The 19,011-nt window shown below is 37.4% G+C and overlaps 1 protein-coding gene across 2 annotated transcripts in view; it reads left to right on the plus strand.

Annotated features, from left to right (window-relative positions):
• TRAPPC12 (trafficking protein particle complex 12) overlaps positions 1-19,011 on the plus strand; it is a 49,136-nt gene that overhangs the window by 22,919 nt on the left and 7,206 nt on the right. For both annotated transcript variants that reach the window (XM_027726060.2, XM_027726061.2), the window contains exons 6-9: positions 1,033-1,145; positions 7,786-7,858; positions 11,596-11,669; positions 17,986-18,084. In XM_027726060.2, coding sequence (XP_027581861.2) covers positions 1,033-1,145; positions 7,786-7,858; positions 11,596-11,669; positions 17,986-18,084 — 359 coding nt within the window. The remainder of the gene's footprint in view (positions 1-1,032; positions 1,146-7,785; positions 7,859-11,595; positions 11,670-17,985; positions 18,085-19,011) is intronic.

Genomic DNA, 19,011 nt, shown 5'->3' on the forward strand with positions numbered 1-19,011 from the left:
ATGTCTTGAGGCAGTGACTCATTCTATATAGCATTTACCTCTTTGACATACAAGCCGGTTAAGAACAGGTGCAAAAATGTTTTTAGAAGGCACTTGAGTCCTGTTTTTGAGAAAAGATGAGGCAAGAGGTGACTTCAAAGGGAAATCCCCTTAGAATATGTCTAAAGTAAGCAAATGTATATGTTAAAATATTAGAACTGTAGCACAGTATTTTGCAAGGCCTACTTCTCCTTTTTCCAGGTCTGATTTGGTTTCAATAGTTTAGTTTAAGTTCATTATTGTTGTCTGTGTATCAGGATTACGCACTTATCTGAAAGCAAGGTGTTGCACACACTAGAGTTCTGTTAAGCTCCTTAAACTGCCCTTGAAGTCAGCCAGGATGCTGATAAACTCAGAAAATTGGGTCTTTGGTAAATGTTGTAATAATAATAAAGATAAAAGTAAGCTAATGTGAAAATTAAGACATTTTTCTCCCCACATATTGCTTAAATTTCTTTCCCTATTCTTTGATGTTGTGAATGAACCAGAAAATACACAAAAATATGCCAAGTGGTTTTGTATGCCCTGATTATATAACTCACTCACAAGCATACTTTTAAGGCTAGTAATTTTGTTTTATTTCTTTTGCATTGATTGTAAAATATATATAATTATTAAATGTTAGTAGTAATGTTGAGTAAACTTCATTTTTGTTTATCCCTTGCTTTAATTAGTTTATAAAAATCTTTAATGAAACATTATACTTCCTTGCACAGCCTTGTTTTTGAAAATCTGAAGTAGGTGCACCTGCTTCTTGCCTTCGTGATTATGGTTACATTTGTTTGCCTATTTAAAACATTTTACAACATGTCACATAGTATGAGAAAGAGTTTCCTATTTTCTCATCTTTCACATCTTTCATCAGAAGAAAAAGATAGATAGGCAAAATGGACTTTATGACATACACTAGTGAGAAATACCTTGTTTAATGTAGGCAAATCACTAACTGATCATTATAACAAACACACTTAACAAAATTAATTGTGTTTCTAGGTTCCATGGTTCCTTTCTCCATGCGGATTTTACATGCTGAACTTCCCCAATACCTTGGTAATCCTCAAGAATCACTTGACAGACTTCATAGTATGAAGATAATCTGCGCCAAGGTAACAGCATCTCTGTGCGCTAACATTTCTTAATGTTTAAGAAATAAATTTTGTTGTCCTTAAAAAGAACATTAAGTTTCAATGATGACTTGTTTTACTCCCATCTTGATGCAAATATGGAGCTCACTATTAAAAGTAATGAAGTGCCTCTTTCCTTTTAGGAGACATCCTTCTCTACTCTGTGGTAGCTCTGACTCAAATGAGTAGAACAGGGGACAACTTTTGTGCTTTTGCCAGACAAGATGTGGAGGACAGTGAGCAGATGTGTTAAAGGGCGAGTAGAGGAGATTTCTTTCCTTCACTCAGCTGCATCCAGCTGAAAACAGTTGTTAATGACCTTGATCCTTTGGAAATAGTCTTGATTTTTCAGAAATAGTCCAAATAGCTGGATTTGGAAACAACAGTCATTTGGGAATATAAGTACAACCAGCTGAGTTTGTTTTGGGGGGTTTGTTTTGTTTTGTCAAGTAGTATAATACAAAATTATGGCCCGAATTATAACATGGGATTTGTCGGTGCTGGAATTGGAGTCATGGGGTTGTGAGCACTAACTTTTTCCTCTAAAACCAACATGCTGACAGTAAGCATTTGTCCTTAAATGTTTTTTACATCTTTTCCGGGCAGTCTAATGCACCAGTGATTATGAATTGTTACCACGTGATAAAGTCTAGAGGAAATGCAGCATTATTACTTTATCTGTGACACTTGAAAGTTCAAAACTATATAAGATAAATACATGCAATTTATTTTCAGTAGTCCATGGAAGTTTCCTGTATTTACTCCTTAAATAACTTGGATAAGAGAAGTGAAGGGAAATGATAATTGCCAATTGTGTAGTTATATGGCCTTACATATATGAAATCAACTTGCTTCTAGCCCAGCAATGGCTAGGATAACCAAATGTTTACAGTAAAAAGTCCAGTTCTTTGTATTACGAGGGGAAAAATGAATGGTTTAGGTAATAAGAAGTGAATATGGCATTTGTTACAAAGTTGGAAAGAATTGATTTGGAAACCGTGGAGAGAGGTATCTAATTTGGCCAAGAAGTACTACTTCTTAGCACTTCATAAATACAGTTACCTGTTGATGACCATCTCATGTCGTAATATTCCTGACAGGCTGTTCACTCCAGCTGTTTTCTTTATAAACGGTCCTCAGTTTGAAGTAATTCTGTTCTTCTAGGAAATGCTATATGCCTCTGTTGCAGGATTTCCTGGTGCTTCTGCTAACATTTGCCTACCCTGGTCTGGAGCAGATCAGCTGTTTCATATCTTTGTTTTATGCAATCTGGTGTTAAGTGCTGTGTTGTCTGCCCTCAATCATGAAGGTGCCACTAGATTCCAAAAACTGAACTTGCTTCTAAGTTCCTTCGTCTTGTAACAAAGAGAGAAAACTGTATGAATGTGAATGAGGGAGCAACTGCTGAGCAAAGGTGTTCATCAGCCATCTGGCAAACTATTGAAATGGCCACATCTCAGTTACAGTGTGATCAGCCATGATTCTCCATAGATTAGAGATTGTTGGTAAATAGAGGAGTGAAAGGAAAGGAAATTAACTCCCTCCCTCCTCCCCCCTCACTCCTTTATAAGACCTTTATGTCATGTACAACCTTGCAGTGTCTGCCTCTGCTCTTTTCCTTTAAGTGCATATCCTTAGAACCTATCCAGTGTACCAAGGAAGCTTTTAAACTATAATACAAGATTTTGTTTGAATATGAACTAGGCTGATTATTTGTTTAAGTAAGGGAAATTAGATATGCTGGAAAAGATGAAATAGAAATAAAAACAAATTACAAATTATTATATACATATTTCCCTCCCTGCTAAGTTCTTGAAGACTGTTCTCACTCCATCAACTGCTAGTTACCTAGGTCACTACAAATTATCCCTTTTGCCCTTGGGGGAAGCTTTTTGAGTCTGACTATATGTCTTCTGTAAGCTCTTCTAAGTAGTCCCCTGTTCTCTGCACTTGATGTTGGTTCACAGATTGTCACCTCTTTGTCTCTGCCTTCCTGTGTCTGAGTTTGCAAAGTTTCTCCCAGGGTAGTGTGTTCAATTGCAGCAAGAAAAAGAATGATCTCCCTTTGGTTCTTTCACCTTCCACTAGAGTTAGGATACAGTAACCAGGACAAGCCATTGTCTCTGCTGATGGATGCTCCTTTTTAAAGTGCAGTACACAACTACAAAAAAATAAAACATACCATCCTTCTCAGAGAAATACTTCTGATCTGTTATTCTAGACACCTCATTGCAGATTACTTCATTTGTTTGCATTCAATTAAATACCTTGTCTTTTGGAGCAATTCCAAGACTACAAGAGTATGAAAAAAGGACAGTTTGTATACCTAACTCTGTTTTTAAAAGACAGTTGTAAATTGGTGATAATGTAACCATTTGAAGTTAGGGTTGGCTGACACGTTTTGATTTTTGTATGGAACACTGTTTGTCCAACAATCTCAATCTCAATTGGACCATTCAAGAATAACGTTTATAATGCTTATAAAAACCCAAGGCAAAACCAAGAAAATAACATAAAGGATGTACACTCATTAGTCTTAATATTTCTATGTGACACTTGGGAACCATTTGGGTTATAACAGAATTAATTGGGGAGCTTTCAACCAAAAGCCTCTAGTGTTTTACTTCCCTATTTTAAAAAGTGGAAAAATAATCTTTGGTCATCCGTATTTACAGAAGGGCATAGGAATAGTCATTATGTAAATGAGATGAACTTGGAGTCATAAAGGCTAGAAGAAAGAAAAGACCTATTAGCTCACCTAGTCTGTCTCTTTGCAATGCAAGGTTGTTTTCTAGTTTTTAATGAGCCAGCCTATGGAGCTGAGGCCACATCCCCTGGGAGGCTGTTCCAGGGTAATGCTAATGCATTCTGATAATAAGAAAATTTGTCTTTATATTTCGTGTCTGTTCCTTAATGTAACTGTGGGGTTTCTTCCTATCCAATACTTGCTTTTAATCTGCTTAATTCCTTCTTGCTTTTTGTTGTATATATTCTACAGACACTTGTCAACTTTAGATTAGCTATTCCAGTTAAAGATGTAATCATATTTATTTTGGTCACTTGGTCGTTTCAGCCCCCATCTACTTACATACTTCTGGTACCTGAAAGCAGGATTGGAGGTTGGGTGCAAATCATTTTCCGTGTATATATTTTTCCACATATCTGTATATATTTTCCTACAATGATGTTTTTACCTTTTCCAGTATTCCTGCAAATTTCTAATCAAGATCTGGTTAGATATTTTACATCTTTGTCTATAGGTGTGACATTTGGGAAATAAATTATCTGTAGTGCCAAATGGGTGTTATAGCTTGGGGGAGGAATCCCATGAAATTGTTACTGCCTCTGTGTTACTGCTGGTCTTCCCAACATGAACTGCCTCAATGAGTTGTTGCCTCTGTAAGTCTGTGTTGAAATAAATGGTCTCTGAACAGGCAGGCAGTAAGATTAACAATAGCAATTTAAATCGCAAAAGGGTTTGTTCTTTTCAAGTGTTCATTTAAAAACATAGGCATGATCACTTTAGTGCTAATAATACTGAGGATGTGCTACAAAATGCTTACCTGGAGACCAAAATGTGAAAAGAACAACAGTTGGGCTTAACCTAAACTCTTCCTTTGTTTGTGCTACGCTTCCTAGATGTTTGAGGGAGAGCTCCTGGAAATGCTCACATCTCATAGTATAATGTATTTCACTTTTAAACTGTAATCCTTCAAGTGCCAGAGCCGTACTGGGCTCTTCTACCAGGTGGGTGGAGCAGTGGCAAATGGGTTAACATTCCTAAAAAAGCCTCTGCCAATTGTTACCTCTGCAAAACTTGTCAAAAATACTTTGTGCCATTTCTCCATCAGCCACTCTGTAGTTCCACCACTCTCATTCATGAGGAGTTATGTTCCTCCCTGGCCCTTCCATACACACTCTTCATATCTCCTAATCTTCTGTTTTACTTCCAAATCAGTGAACTTTCAGCCTCTTAGCTACTGATTATTTGGGGCTTTCATTTTCATTCAGCTTCCAGTTCTGGCTCAGTTTCTTAAGTGACATAAGTATTCTGTTTGTCATGTTATTTAAGTCTAGGGGGTATTTGTCTTGACACCTTGTTTGGTAAGTTTGTAGAAACTGCAATGATCCTTGTACCAGTCTGAGTACTCAAAAAGCCAGAATTCCAGAAGCACCAAATAAGGCTATTTTGACTAAACAGCTAGTGCTGCTGAAAAGTTGTGGAAGAAGGAATAAGGTATTAACAAGAGATACATAAGAATAGCAAACTAGGGATGCAAGTGGTGATATGAATAGATTAGTAATTCCAGCATACAGGCGATGGATAGGGAATGAAACAGAAGACTCAATGAAGTTATACTAGCCAGTGAAACTAATGATTGTGCATTTATAAATATTCAAAACAAGAAAAAGCATAGATCATATGTAAAACTGATGAAGTAAATTATAGATGTGTTCAGTCATATTTTTGTTTATAATAGGAACATGGGTGGTTAGAGCTATCTCATATGATATTGCTATAATATAGTTTACCAACTAAATATTTCATATCAAACTAACCGCAATAGCTTACACAGAGGAACTGTTGGAATCATTAATGTTACTATTAAGCAATTCTTGGAAAACTGGGGAAATGCCCAGATACTGGAAAACTGTTCTTATACTTAAGAAGGGCAAAAGAGATAAACCCAGGGAATAAAACAATTAGCCTCAAATCGGCACCAAACTCTGTTTTAATTACGTTAAGTTGAGGTGAGGGCTAGATATCCCCAAGTAATGTCACAGAATGGTTAATGCAATACTCTAATTTTATGCGAATATCTAATTCTTTCCTTTTTGATTATGTTAGTGAGTACGTTTTCAGAGAAACTTGTCTTTTTAAACAAGACAGCCTGTCTCCTTGATGAAGGCCCTTTGTTATGTTTATACCGTTTCAAGAGTAGGAACTTCGAGCCTAATTGAGACTGAGAAACCATCACTAGATATTTTGTAGGGGAGGAGAAAGATCATGGGGTTTAGACCACAGAAAATAGATTATAAAGTGGTTTGGATTTGTGGGAGAGAAGGAATTTTTTTCTCTGACAAGATGCCTTATTGTACACTAGGCATTTAACACTGAAATGTGCCCCTTTTGTTTCTAAGTGATTTCTAGGTGGCAACACTGCTTTTGAAAGTGGGACTGAGAGTCAGTCCTGCAACCATGCCACTGCCATCTCATAAATTGCCACCTATCAGCTAAGCTGCAGTATCTAATGGTATATGCTCATAGTCTCTCAAAATCTGAGATAAGGCAGTTCAGTCAGCCCTTTGTGAACAAAGTTTACAATAAATCATACTACCTTGTGTTTGTCATGGGCTAACAGTTCTTATTAGCCTGGCTCAGCTGGCAGGTGGTAACTGCTCTGCTTTCATTGTATGTCTCTTCTTGCTCCTTAGTTCCTTGTAGCTAAATTTATGGCATCTAACTTCAAGATTTCATTCTAGTCTGTGAAAAGAGCTTGGTATCTCATAGGGCAATTTCTTCCAGCTTTAAGATGTCTAAAATTGGTGGCATGAGCTGGCATTCTGGTGGTAATGATTATCTTCATTGGCGGTAGAAGGCACCAACACACTTTCTGAGACCAGATTAATTCTACCTGCCTTTGTTTTGGAGGATTTCCTGCAATGATTTTTAAGTGTTCCCTTATGAAGCACTGAGCACAATAGGAAAGCTTTGTTGGTGTAGGAAAAGACATTTACTTTTTATACTGACAGAAGCCAGAAGCTCTCTGTCTGGAAGTGCAGTCAGTCCCCAGAAGAGGCAGTACCCTGTATTTCCCTCACTGGCAGACCACAGCAGCTGGTTAAAGAGCAAGTGACCTTAATGTTTTTTGAAGGAAATCTCAAGCATTGTTTTACAACCAAAGTTATAAATCTGTAACAGGAAAAGTGGGGTGATCTGTGGGAACTGAAAAACAAATTTGGAGAAACTGTAATGGCATTAGGAAAAGCAGAGTTGACTTGCATTTCAAGTGGAGCCTTGCATGCATATTTTGAAAGTGCTTAAGACACAAGCTTCATTAAATATACGTTTTCATTCTTCCAGTGAAACAACAAATGTTTCATTCACTCAACAATTTACGTGATTTAAAATCTATGAAAAATAAAAAGAAGCAATAAACCCCAAAGTTTGAGAAGGAAATTGCAGTAAGAACTAAGAGGAATACTTCAGTAAAGACAAAAATATGGAACTAGAGCCCATACTTAGGGTGGGGGAGTCAGGAGGCAATGGCTTTCTGTGAAAAAATCAGTTTAACTTGTGTTGTGGTCATTAACATCCATTCTCTGGTGAAGCATATTTCGTATTTTGCTTAACAAAATTTGAATGTCCCTAGAGTGTGCTGACATTTAATGTTCTGTAAGTATCATAAGCCCGAATTCTAACATCCTTCTACTGTACAATGGCTTTCTTACTTTGTGCACTTGATCTTGCTATGGTAATAAATAGTAATCTTGAACTGTACCTAGGTGAAACATTCGTGCATGAATTGGTTTACATGTAGTCTGTCAATTGTAGATAATTTGCATTAAATATATAGTGCTGTTTAAACTCTTGTCGGTTACTTTAAAAAATTTACTACAGATATTAGAAAATTTGGAACAAGGCTTAGCTGAAGATGGAAGTATGACTAACATTACACAGGAGAACAGACAAGGTAGGTATTCTTTAAACATTTTTTTCACAGACAGTGTGTTTTTATTGCTTGCCTAAGTATGCCAGAAATTTTCACAAGACTGCCCCAGAGTGGTTAAAACAGTATTTTTGTAATCTCATAGTCTACTCAGCCCCCAAAATGATACACTTCGTACTTTTATTTGCTGGAATTAATTTTACAGTTTTGCCCTTGATCAAACTGATGCACTAAATCAATTCTTTTTCCTACTTAGAAGAAAAAAAAACATGTCTGCTATCCTTTAGTGATGAATATATAAGTGTATTGCTGTTGCAGCTAGATGGACGTTTCATCTTAAACCTTCTCTGACCAGCTCCTCTCGATCCTTATGTGTGACATCCACTCAGTTTTTTCAGATTGAACTGCCATCATACAATGGCTACGCTGGCCTAGGGTGCTGCTGCATAGATGACCTAGTCTCACTGTAGCTGCATGGTGCTTAGACTCCTGAAGTCACTAGAAAACACCTAAGGCACTAGAAAAATATTTAGATTATGTTGAGCTACATCATCATTTTCATGATTTTGTGTCCGATTATGTTTTCTCCTATTCCTTCTATCTTAGTTGTGTAGCTTCAATAGTATAGGGTACATTACTGCATAAAAAAGGGTGATCAGGACAAAGTAGTTGTCCTGCATTTTTTTTTAAACGGAAGAAGTCGTTTGAGTATACTTGACAATTGGACAAGAGGTGGCATTTCAGACATTGCTATGGATTATATGGACCCCTCACAGTGCCTGGCAAGTTCAAAACATCACACCAGAAAAACAAAAACCTTTTAGCTTCAGCTAACAGTCTAAGGAATGTTACCAACTTCTTTCTGGGATAACATTCACGTGGAGCCTGTGGGAAGTAAAAGTCTGGCTCTGAGATAGGAACAAGCCAAGCAGAGTTAGTACCAGAGTAAAAAAATGATTATAAAAAATTCCTTAAAACAATGTCTCTAAAGAAGGGTGCAGACCTGTGTAAACTATTCTTCTGCCTGGTCTTCATTTTGACTGGATGTAAAAACAGCTTGAATGTTTTACTGTACTTGACTTAATACACCTTCTATATGTCCTAAGAATATTAACACGTGAGTAGCATGTATTACAAAAATGTTTGCAGATACAGTTGAATACATTTACTACTCTTCTCAAAAAGGTTAGGAAAAAGGGAAAGAATCTGACGTTGAAGATTTATCCACAGCTCTTCAGGAGTTTGTGTTCTTCTGTCTTGTATCTACAGTTCTTTTTGCCTCTGTTCTACTTACTTTTCCCTATTAGCCCTTTCTACCAGATTTTTGTCCTTATCCCCATATCTTTTCCTTTTTACCACTTTAAAACTAGGATGTTGGTCCCCCATTAAATACAAAGACTTTTTCCTAGATGTGTCATAATCCTGTGTCCTGCATTCTGCCTCGCTCATGAGTTTCTGGCTCCTTGCTTTTCCTCTCTGCTGCTGCTTTAGAGCTCAGATGGCCTCAGGAGGAGGCATAGTTAGAAAAGCAGGAGCTAGTAGTTACCAAGGGACATGGCTGCAGAAAATTTGGAGGGATCTTTGCATGTCTACTATGCAGCTGCCTGTAGGTTTAAGACTGCCAAAAAGCCCACGGGACTTTTGCAGAGACTGTTGACTGCTACTGTCTGTAGAGGTCAGCCAGGTCTGCTCCCTCTCTGCTTCCTTGCTGCATTTGTAGCTCCAGGAGGCTGATAATGGGTTTGCTTTCTTCCATCTGAGACTAGCTGAAGCAAACCTTATTAACTTTATGTGAAGACAGCCCTAATTCATTATAGGGATTATGCTTAGCCTGTAATTTCCATGCTGCGGGTGTAAGAAGGTGCAACACCAATCAACTTACCATGTACATCTCCTCTAGTCTGGAACAGAACACCTCATTTGCCAGCTTTTCAGCAGACAGGGAGATTTAGCATTGCACCACTTGCCTGCACCACACGTTTTACAAGATGCCAATTTTGCAACTTCACAGTGCACAGGACACCTATTGAAATGAATGGCAGTGTGGAGTACAGAGTCCTTGATGAATAACAAGGAAAAGGAAGTGCTTAGAGTGGAAACATGACTGCATGGACTTGCAGAGAGGGTTTCAGGCATCTCAATAACATACAATGATCTGCTGTTGGGTTTTTGGTTTTGTTTACTGCTTTGCAGGTTTTCTTTAACCCCTTTCTGCCAGTGCTAAGAAGCCTCATCACACAGGGCTACACAGGAATTTCCAGACAAAGTTCTGTTCAGTTTATATCACAGTCTGAAGACATCTGGCCTACCTGCTTTGAGGTCCTTTTTTGAGAACTGTAGCTGGTGCTATCTGATTGTTAATAGGAAACCTAGATGTCTACAGTGTAGGAATCAACATGTCACCTAAGTCCTAAAAAGCTGAGTGTGGTTACCAAACTATGAGGACATGCAAAAAAGGAGGTATTTGCCTAAGTGAAGTAATAAAGAGGAGTTATTTAATTATGTCCAGGTTTTAGACACACCCACAAGGAAAGAAAAAAGGAAATGTGTCGTAAGGTATTTGCTCGTGGTTTACAGCATCCTCTCCATTAGTAGCACTAGTGATGTGTGGTCAAGGGGGAATTTCTAAAACAAAAAGCTAGGACTAATGAATGATTTTAAGTTCAGTGGATGAAATACTGGGTTCAGTGTTGAGCCCGACGATACCCCTCTTTTGACAAAGATAATTTGAGAATATTCATTAGTTGGGTTTTTTTGTTTTGTTGTTGGAGAGGATTGAAGGATTTTTCTTTTTCAGGAAGGAAAGTAGACATTTTACCAAGCTCTTCTTATTTGTAATGACATTTTTGTGTGCTGAAAGAATTATCTGTGTAACCTGCCATGCTTTCATCAGAGACTACATTAATGTCACAAATGAGTGGTCTCAGTTCTCACAATTTCATTGAAATAGCCTCTTCTCCCTTCCCCCCACCCACTTTCAAAACATTATAGTGACCTTGACAGCTGATTGACTAAGACACATTTCTTTTTCAAATGTTCTAAATTAATAGTCCTGGTGTTTATTTTTGAGGATTAGAGGAATATTTCTAGCATTGATCGGGGGTACTGTAACACAGGAGAAAATAAGGATCTGTGTGAACCATTCTCTTACAACATCAGGAGTCTGTCTGCAAAGCGAGAGGGAGAAATCTGCTGCTGCAGCTTTTAATGCCTGCAAGCTCCAGGAGCATGGGGAAAGCAGACAGGCTTGGCAGATTTTTTCCAGCATATCTCTAAGCCAGAGGCAAGCACAAACAGTCCCCCACTCAGACATTTCTCACTCTGCATGTTTTGGCTCTGAAATTACATTCTAGCTGTGTTTAATTTTTGAATTTATCACATTTAATGCTGTAGATTAGGTGTTTTTAAACTGATGCTCATTATCACTTGGATCCTTTTATGCACCTTTTGTTCTGATGTTGGAAAATGCGTGGCTTATTTTGGTGTTTAATATTTGGCCTGAGCTGAAAGCTGAGTGGCTGTCTATTGCTCTGCGTTGTTGCATCGTGTTTGTTACCCAGAGCTGCTTGACCAATTCCCTCAGAGAGATGCAGAATTCTCTGATGCCGCAGCATGGCTGGGAATTAAAAATTCTAGGCTAAAACCCAGTGGTGTTAACGAGAGGGACCTTTCAAAATCGTAATTCATAGGACCAGTAATTGATGGCAAGAAAGAACCTCTAATTTATTTGTGCAAATTCACAAGCTGCTCTTATTTTGCAGCCTCTGTTCAGCTGTGGAGGTCACGTCTGGGCCGGGTGATGTACTCCATGGCAAACTGTCTGCTAATGATGAAGGTACGTGGGTGGCAGAACTGCAGAGGTACCGTATATTCCAGAAGAGGATGTCACAGAAAGTGCAAGTGAATTACTGGTGCAGAGATAAGGGAAGACTACCTGACAGTACATGAAGGTTTTGCTGAGTGAAGTATTAATTAGACTTAATAATGTCTTATTTAATAGATAGCTATTTGCAGTAATGTTCTTTGGGAACATATCTGTACTTATTTCTCCCCAAATCATTCTAGAGAACATGTAATAACAATACAGAATTTGCATTTTTAAATTGAATTTTTCAAACACTTAACTAAATGCTCTAATTAAAAGCAATTATGTGCTCTATCTTTTTCAAACTGCATTAGGATTGTGGCTCTGTTTGTGAGGATTAATAACATTGTAGCCTTTGTAGCTGATGAAGATCCAGAACATCGAAATACGTCCTCCCCTGTCAACCGATCTCAGTTGTAATATATTGTCTTTCAAGTTTAAATCCTCACTAGTGGATAGAGGTGAAATAGAAAGGAATAAAAGCAAAAGTGACTAGCCTCCACTGTTAGTTTTTTTTCCCTTGATTCGTCCTTACTTTTTTCCCAATTCTACTCCATTTGGTACCACACACTTAGCTTTCTCCTTGTATTCAGGGAGTAGAAATAAAACAACTTCTGCCAGTCCCCTTGTGGTCAGGGAAGCAGGGCTATGGTCATTCTTGCAGCAAACTGCTATTACCCTGAGCTTAACTGTACTTCACAAATCAGTTAGCACAACGCCTCAGAGCAGGGCCATCAGCAGTATAATCTTCACAGGCCAAGACTTGCACTCCTGGCTCCCTGCTCTTCAACTGCCCAAGGTCGTGCCAGATGTGATCCTTTGATGTTTACTAAGGTACTTCCCAAAGAGGGCTCCATTCTTAATATTATAATATCTCAAAAAGTATGCTTTTCTTTTTTTTAAATATAAGAGCCATTTATCCAGCTTTACATGAAATGGAATATCCTTGTTATGAGAATTAGGGAAAACATACATTTGTTTTCATAATTATATTGTGATAGAAATACTTCCGTCTTGAATAGAAATAGTTGTCCATTAAACTATGAGATATTTTTAAGAATTAGCAAACATTTGTGTTTTGAGGTAGGTACGTGACACAGGTTCATTTTTTAAAGAACTTCCTTTTTCAAAAAACAAGAGAAAAAAGCATGACTTGCCATCCCAAACAAAGTAGAATATATAAATAAGAAAATGCTGGTATATATATTTTCAAGAAGCTCACTTTTCACTGTGAATTGTTTTTAACTCTTTCAGTGTTTTTCTTCTCATGTACACAAAAATCCACATGCATGGACACTTTTCACCTTCCTCTGGTTTGGTCTGGTTAGTGCTATTTTCTTTGAGTAATAGAAATGTATTTCTGAGTACCGATTACCATCTTTTTGAAAATGATACTTCAGAAATACTGCAGCTCAGATACTTCTTAAGACCTGTTGTATTCAGGGCATATCTCACAGCTGTTAAGTTGTAGTTCCGTGGTAACTTCTAGGTTGTCCACAACTGCATGTTGCATTTCAGTGCATTGGCTATAGAGTAGTTGTGAGTCTTTCAATTTTCAGAAATATCCCTAGATGATTCTAACATGCAGCAGTGCTGTAATCATCTTCTCCACTTTGCATAATATTCAGCAAGAAACTATTTCTTCAAATAATTTTTAAACACACTTTTCTAAGTTCTCCCATGAACAATTATATTAATTGAACAGAGTTCCACCTTTTTTTTTTTTGCTGTTCTGTAATATACTTTAAAAACTGCATTTGTTTTTATTCAAGTATTTCAAGTATATGTAATTTAAGGAAAAAACAATTTCATTCTCCAAGTCAGCGCCATCTATTGCCATCTAGTGACCACTCACAATATTGCAACAGGATTATGCTTGATCCCCAGGTACTGTTCGGTGATAGAATACCTTGTGCTAGTAACAGATTAATAGTAATAATTTATTAAAGTAAAACTATATGACAATGGTATGAAAAAAAATAAAAATTTGCTATCTTTCTTTAAGTAATCTCTTTGGCCAAAAAAACCACAGTAGTATTTAATCTTGTCAGGGCTGATGCTTGAAAATTAAAAAAAAAATGCTTTGATTAGATATTGGCATTATAACTATTTAAATCTACTTTAATTATCCTCAACTCTAATTAGGTCTATTTCATGTCATGTCTCTTCTGCATTACTTCTCTGAATTAAGGAGTTCTGTTTATATAGCACAATGATTTTTGCCTTTTTAAATATGGCATCATTGGTTTCATAGTTAAACATCTCATTAAATTATTAAGATGGTATATTATTTTGAAGTTAGCGAGTGAAGCTCAAGAAAGTGATTCACCCAGACTTGTGCAGGAAACCTGCAGTGGAACAGGAAATCAGTCATGTCTCCTTTATCCTGGGACTATCTGTCCAAGGTACTGAATTCTGTCTGCTGCGTCCCTTTATCTGTGTGACCAGTGATAGTTCAGTAGAAATTTAAGGCAGTCTTAATATACCTTATTTTCCTGATCATCCCCCTTTCTTTGTACAACCTTTGTTAAATGGATTCCAGCTTCCTTCCGTGCACCACTATTGGACCTAACCAAATGATGAAGAAATGGTGGATCTCAGTCATATCAACTGATGTCAAACAGCTTTCCCATTTCCTGTGAACAAAGGGCAGCTTAAGGAAGGACGTGGAAATACAGCAGGAAGAGAAGGGGAGACCATGTAACCTGTCACTGTAGACTTCCATTTATAAGAACTGTGGGCTTAAGTCACTATGAAACCATATCCTGAACATATCAGCCTGAGGAATATTCATTTAAAATGCAGCTGATGATGCGCATTGCTTCATTTCAACTCTAATTGCAAAATGTCTGTCACTTTACTAAATCACCATGGAAGTGTCTTGAAAACTTTTAAAGTTCTTTTCATCTGAGCTAAAATCGCTTTTGACATTATCTTACCAGACTTTTATCTCTCTAAGGAATAAACACTTAAGTATTTTCCATATATATTATAAATGCACTCTAATTAAAGGCACATTTTGTGCTTTTTAGTTTTTTTCAGTGTTGTCTTAGCTTTTGTAGAACTTGCCCTTTGTAAAACAAAAGCATTAGAATTGATTTTAATTTAGGTCTAATACAATTAAAATTGTGCCAAGAAGAAGTAACAGCTTGTGCTAGTAACACAAGGAACTGATGCTGAAGGACTTTGGTTCCTCTATGATTTAAAGGAGAAAGACTGCATGAATCATCATGTCTTTTGCCTAACTGTGCTGCAGTACAGTTCTTTGGATTCACAGCACTATGAATCTCTGCTTTCATAACCTTTCCACAAATACACTAGATAGAGAGGAAGGGTAAGGTATCCTTGTCCTCTTTCACCTAAATAAAGTATTTATGAACTGTACGCTTTGTAGAACTAAAGCTGATTTTTAATCTAGGGTTTATTGAACCTACCCTCAGAATTCTACACATTGTGGTCATTTATGCTTATTTCTAAATATTTCATAATTAATATTTTAAGTAGTTAAGGTGATGATGAGGGAAACATGAAAATGTATGATGCAGTGACCAAGAAGGGAAGTACAGTTATACTTGCAGTGCTTGAAAGGAAAAACATAACCTCAGCTGAAATTTTTGTGCAAGTAGGTCCAGTGAATTACTAGAACTATTTTAGATTAGTATAGGTAATGTTAGCCCCAAATTTTTATAATAAAAGAGGTATTGTATTATAAAACAATAGGCCAACTTTCATTCATATCCTGAATTGCGCAATTTCAGTCCTTCTCTTGGGATTTTTTTTTTATGAAGGTGTGGAAAATCTGAAGGCTCTTAATCTTTAGAAATTAAATACCGTGATAATACATCAGCCCTACCTTTAAGTCTTAGTATCACAAAATGTAGTCATTGGGATTTTTACTGGCAATACTTAACGTGTTTTACTCCTCACAGCTATGCCTTGTATCAATCAAGACTTAACTCCTCTGAGGCACTGTGTATTTATCATCTATCAGACAATTTCTGTTGTATTAAGTCACATTAGCAAAACTGTGAATGACAACAGTCTTTAGTAAGTGAGATTAAATATCACCTATTTTACAATATGCCCCATCAGAAGGAACTGCCAGATAAGATGCCTCTGTAACTGGCCACAGAATAGTATAATTCTGTATCCATTGCCAATAATAAGTGTGAATATGTCATGGCACATTAGATTTGGAATAAACTCTAAATGTTAATAATTAATTGTTCAGAATTAATGATTATACCCACAATATACAAGTTGTTTGCAAGGTCCTGCAGAGTGCTTCCTGGGCTATTTAAGTCAGCTTCTACAATTCTGGGACATATAATTCCTCTCATATACAGATCACACTCCAAAGACTTGTCTTGATTTTTGTTTATAAGAGACTTTTTTGTTTATATGTTCCACATAGAATGGTTTGGGTTGGAACAGACCTCTAAAGGTCATCTAGTCAAACCTCCTGCTGCCATGTGCTGGGACATCTTGAACTGGATTGGGTTGCTCAGAGCCCCAGTCAGTCTGACCTGGAATGTTTCCAGGGATGGGGCATCTACCACCTTTCTGGGCAATCTGTTCCAGTGTTTCATCACCCTCACTGTAAAAAATTTCTTCCTTATATCTAGTCTAAATGGACCCTTTTTTAATATAAAACCATTACCCCTTGTCCTATCACAACATGCCCTGATAAAAAGTTTGTCTCCATCTTTCTTATAATCCTGTTTCAAGTACTGAAAGGCTGCAAGGAGGTCTCCCCAGAGCCTTCTCTTCTCCCGGCTTAACAACCCCCACTCTCTCAGCCTTTCCTTATTGAGAGGTGTTCCAGCTCTCTGATCATTTTTGTGGCCCCTCCTCTGGACCTGCTCTAGCAGGTTCATATTTTTCTTATGCTGAGAACTCTAGAGTTGGATACAGGGTTTAGTACTTTGAAGTGCATCCTTAGGAAAAGAAATTCATTACACCTGGGGAACGTTGCTTCCTCAGACTAAGCAGGAGATGAAGAAAAACCACCTTTGCTAGTAGCTGTGTTCACATTAGGGAGAAGTTAAATGAGTACTATATTTTGACCAAGAAAAATGGTAGGGTAGAGAGTATTCCAAGATATCCATGTAGTTCTGAAAGATTGTTCTTTGTTGTCTTTTACTTCCTAACATCCACCACAAACTCATGTATTAAGTTGAAGGGCAGGACTGTCAGGAAGCACCAAATTATTAAAACACGGAGAGTCTTCTGCCTTTGCATAGCCTGGCCTCTGAAAGCGAAGGCAGGCACTTTCTGCCTCTGCTCGCGGTCTCTCCAAGGAGCTGTAGCTGAGGCTGGCACAGCCCTGTGAGTGTACCCACAGCGTGTCCTCAGTCAGCACAGAGTACATGCAGTGTTTCTCACGTGTGCCTGCCAAACCCTGTGTAGCCAGGCTCTGAAAGTCAGGTACTGCCCAGATCATTGAATTACTGTAGTTTAACCGTGAAACAGCTGGACTGCAGGAACCAGTCACAAGGCCATTTCTTTCCTGTGGGAAATGGGACCATGGTTTTGTTTAATATTCTGTCACTGGTCGTTAGCTGGAGGGTACAGTGACACTGCATCTTGAGTAGGTGGATCTCAGAGCTGCCCCTTGCCAGCACAGCCTTCATGCCGATGGGGAGTGGTGTCACTCGCAAAGCTTTCTGGAAATCAGACCCAGCCCACCCCTCACTTAGTTTTAGCCCAAGTCAGTTTTCTATTTAGATTACCTGCTTTTATGCAGTATGGTAGAAAAAATCAGCAATTTAGGTGAAGAGACGGAAAATGACTTGTTTCCCTTGGCAGTAGTGCTAGTTTGTGATCTGAATAGGTACAAAACTGCAGTTTCTGTTGTGCAATGTTGTTTGCAAGTCTGTGCACAGGCAGTTCCTAAAGCTTCAGAATATAGTTTGTTAAACCATATAAATTATACATATATTTGAAACGAGACATTTCTCAAGTATGTATACCCCCAGTCACACAGAAAGTGCTTGACTTTTATACTAAATCATAATCTAAGCCGAAGAGTAAATGTTTCAGTTTTTGGCGTTTAGCTACTGAAAGAATATGATCCAGTTAAAAAAAGGAAAAAAAGATCCCCTGTGTATGCAGTCCTATATAACTGAGAAAAGACCAATATAATCAGCTACTAGTGCCTACAGTGATTGATAAAAATTTTGTCCCACTGACAAGTTGCAATTACTTTAATTCTGTTTGAGTAAGTCCACATAAAGGGTGAAGAATGCTGATCTTAAATACCTGATCGTGTGCTTTTTACCCTTAGGACTATGTGCTTGCTGTAGATGCTTACCACACCGTCATCAAATATTACCCACAGCAAGAGCCTCAGTTGCTGAGTGGAATTGGAAGGATTTTCCTTCAGGTATGCATTTTATTCTAAATTTGCTAGGTAATATTGCTGTTGATAGCTGTGTAGAGAATAATTGTCGCATTTAAAACTATAGCTATTTTTATAGGGCACATGTCAAATTGTAGAGGCAGTGGTCAAAAGAAAACTCTTCTACTATGTGATATTAGATAAAACCAGGAAATATGAAGCACCTCTAGTATTAAAAGTGTATTAGCAAACAAAGAACCTGCTGTGGAAAATCATGCTGGTAATTTAATAAAAAAGTAACATTCTGCGTTCTCTAAAACTAGCGGTAAAGCTCCACTGGTGTCAGTGAGCCAGAATTTCACTAAAAATCTCATGTCTCACTGCCTCAGACTGCATGCAGCTCTCAGTCACACTGTGTAACTGCCATCTTTATCCTGAAAAAAATCTGAGTGTCCTTCTTTTGTCCAGACTATATCCCTGAGAACACAGGAGAGGACAAATTAAAAGAAAAAAATAGGACAGTACAAGTATAATAAATGTCTGTGTAACCATACTTAATGATTATAAGTAAAAATAGATGTCTTTTTGTTTTTCATAGAATTATTCATATAGCTATCTGATTGTTTTAACTCTTAGTATCTCGCAAGTTCTTTGCAGTTCTTCCATATTTCTGATACTGATATTTCAAACTTTTTTATCTGCTTACTTTTTAGTATTAGTGATAAATCTAATTTTGAGTTGTCAAGTATTTACAAATTATCTTATTTGTGACATTCATGTTCTAAAATTATATTGAAATGGAGTAATTTTCTCTTGATAGATAATTGTTAATATTGTTTGCTTGAAATCATAGAATGTCATTCAAATTCAATTAGGGATTTTCAGTTCTCAGCAGGAACATGCTTTCACAGTGTGGTAGGCATGTCTGTCTTTAAAAGTATCTTGTTTAAAGTGGATCTGCATCACTATAGA

The sequence above is a fragment of the Pipra filicauda genome, unplaced genomic scaffold (genome assembly GCF_003945595.2).
Source record: "Pipra filicauda isolate LSUMZ 115617 unplaced genomic scaffold, ASM394559v2 scaffold41_size5083284_pilon, whole genome shotgun sequence".
In the NCBI taxonomy this organism is placed as follows: Eukaryota; Metazoa; Chordata; class Aves; order Passeriformes; family Pipridae; genus Pipra; species Pipra filicauda.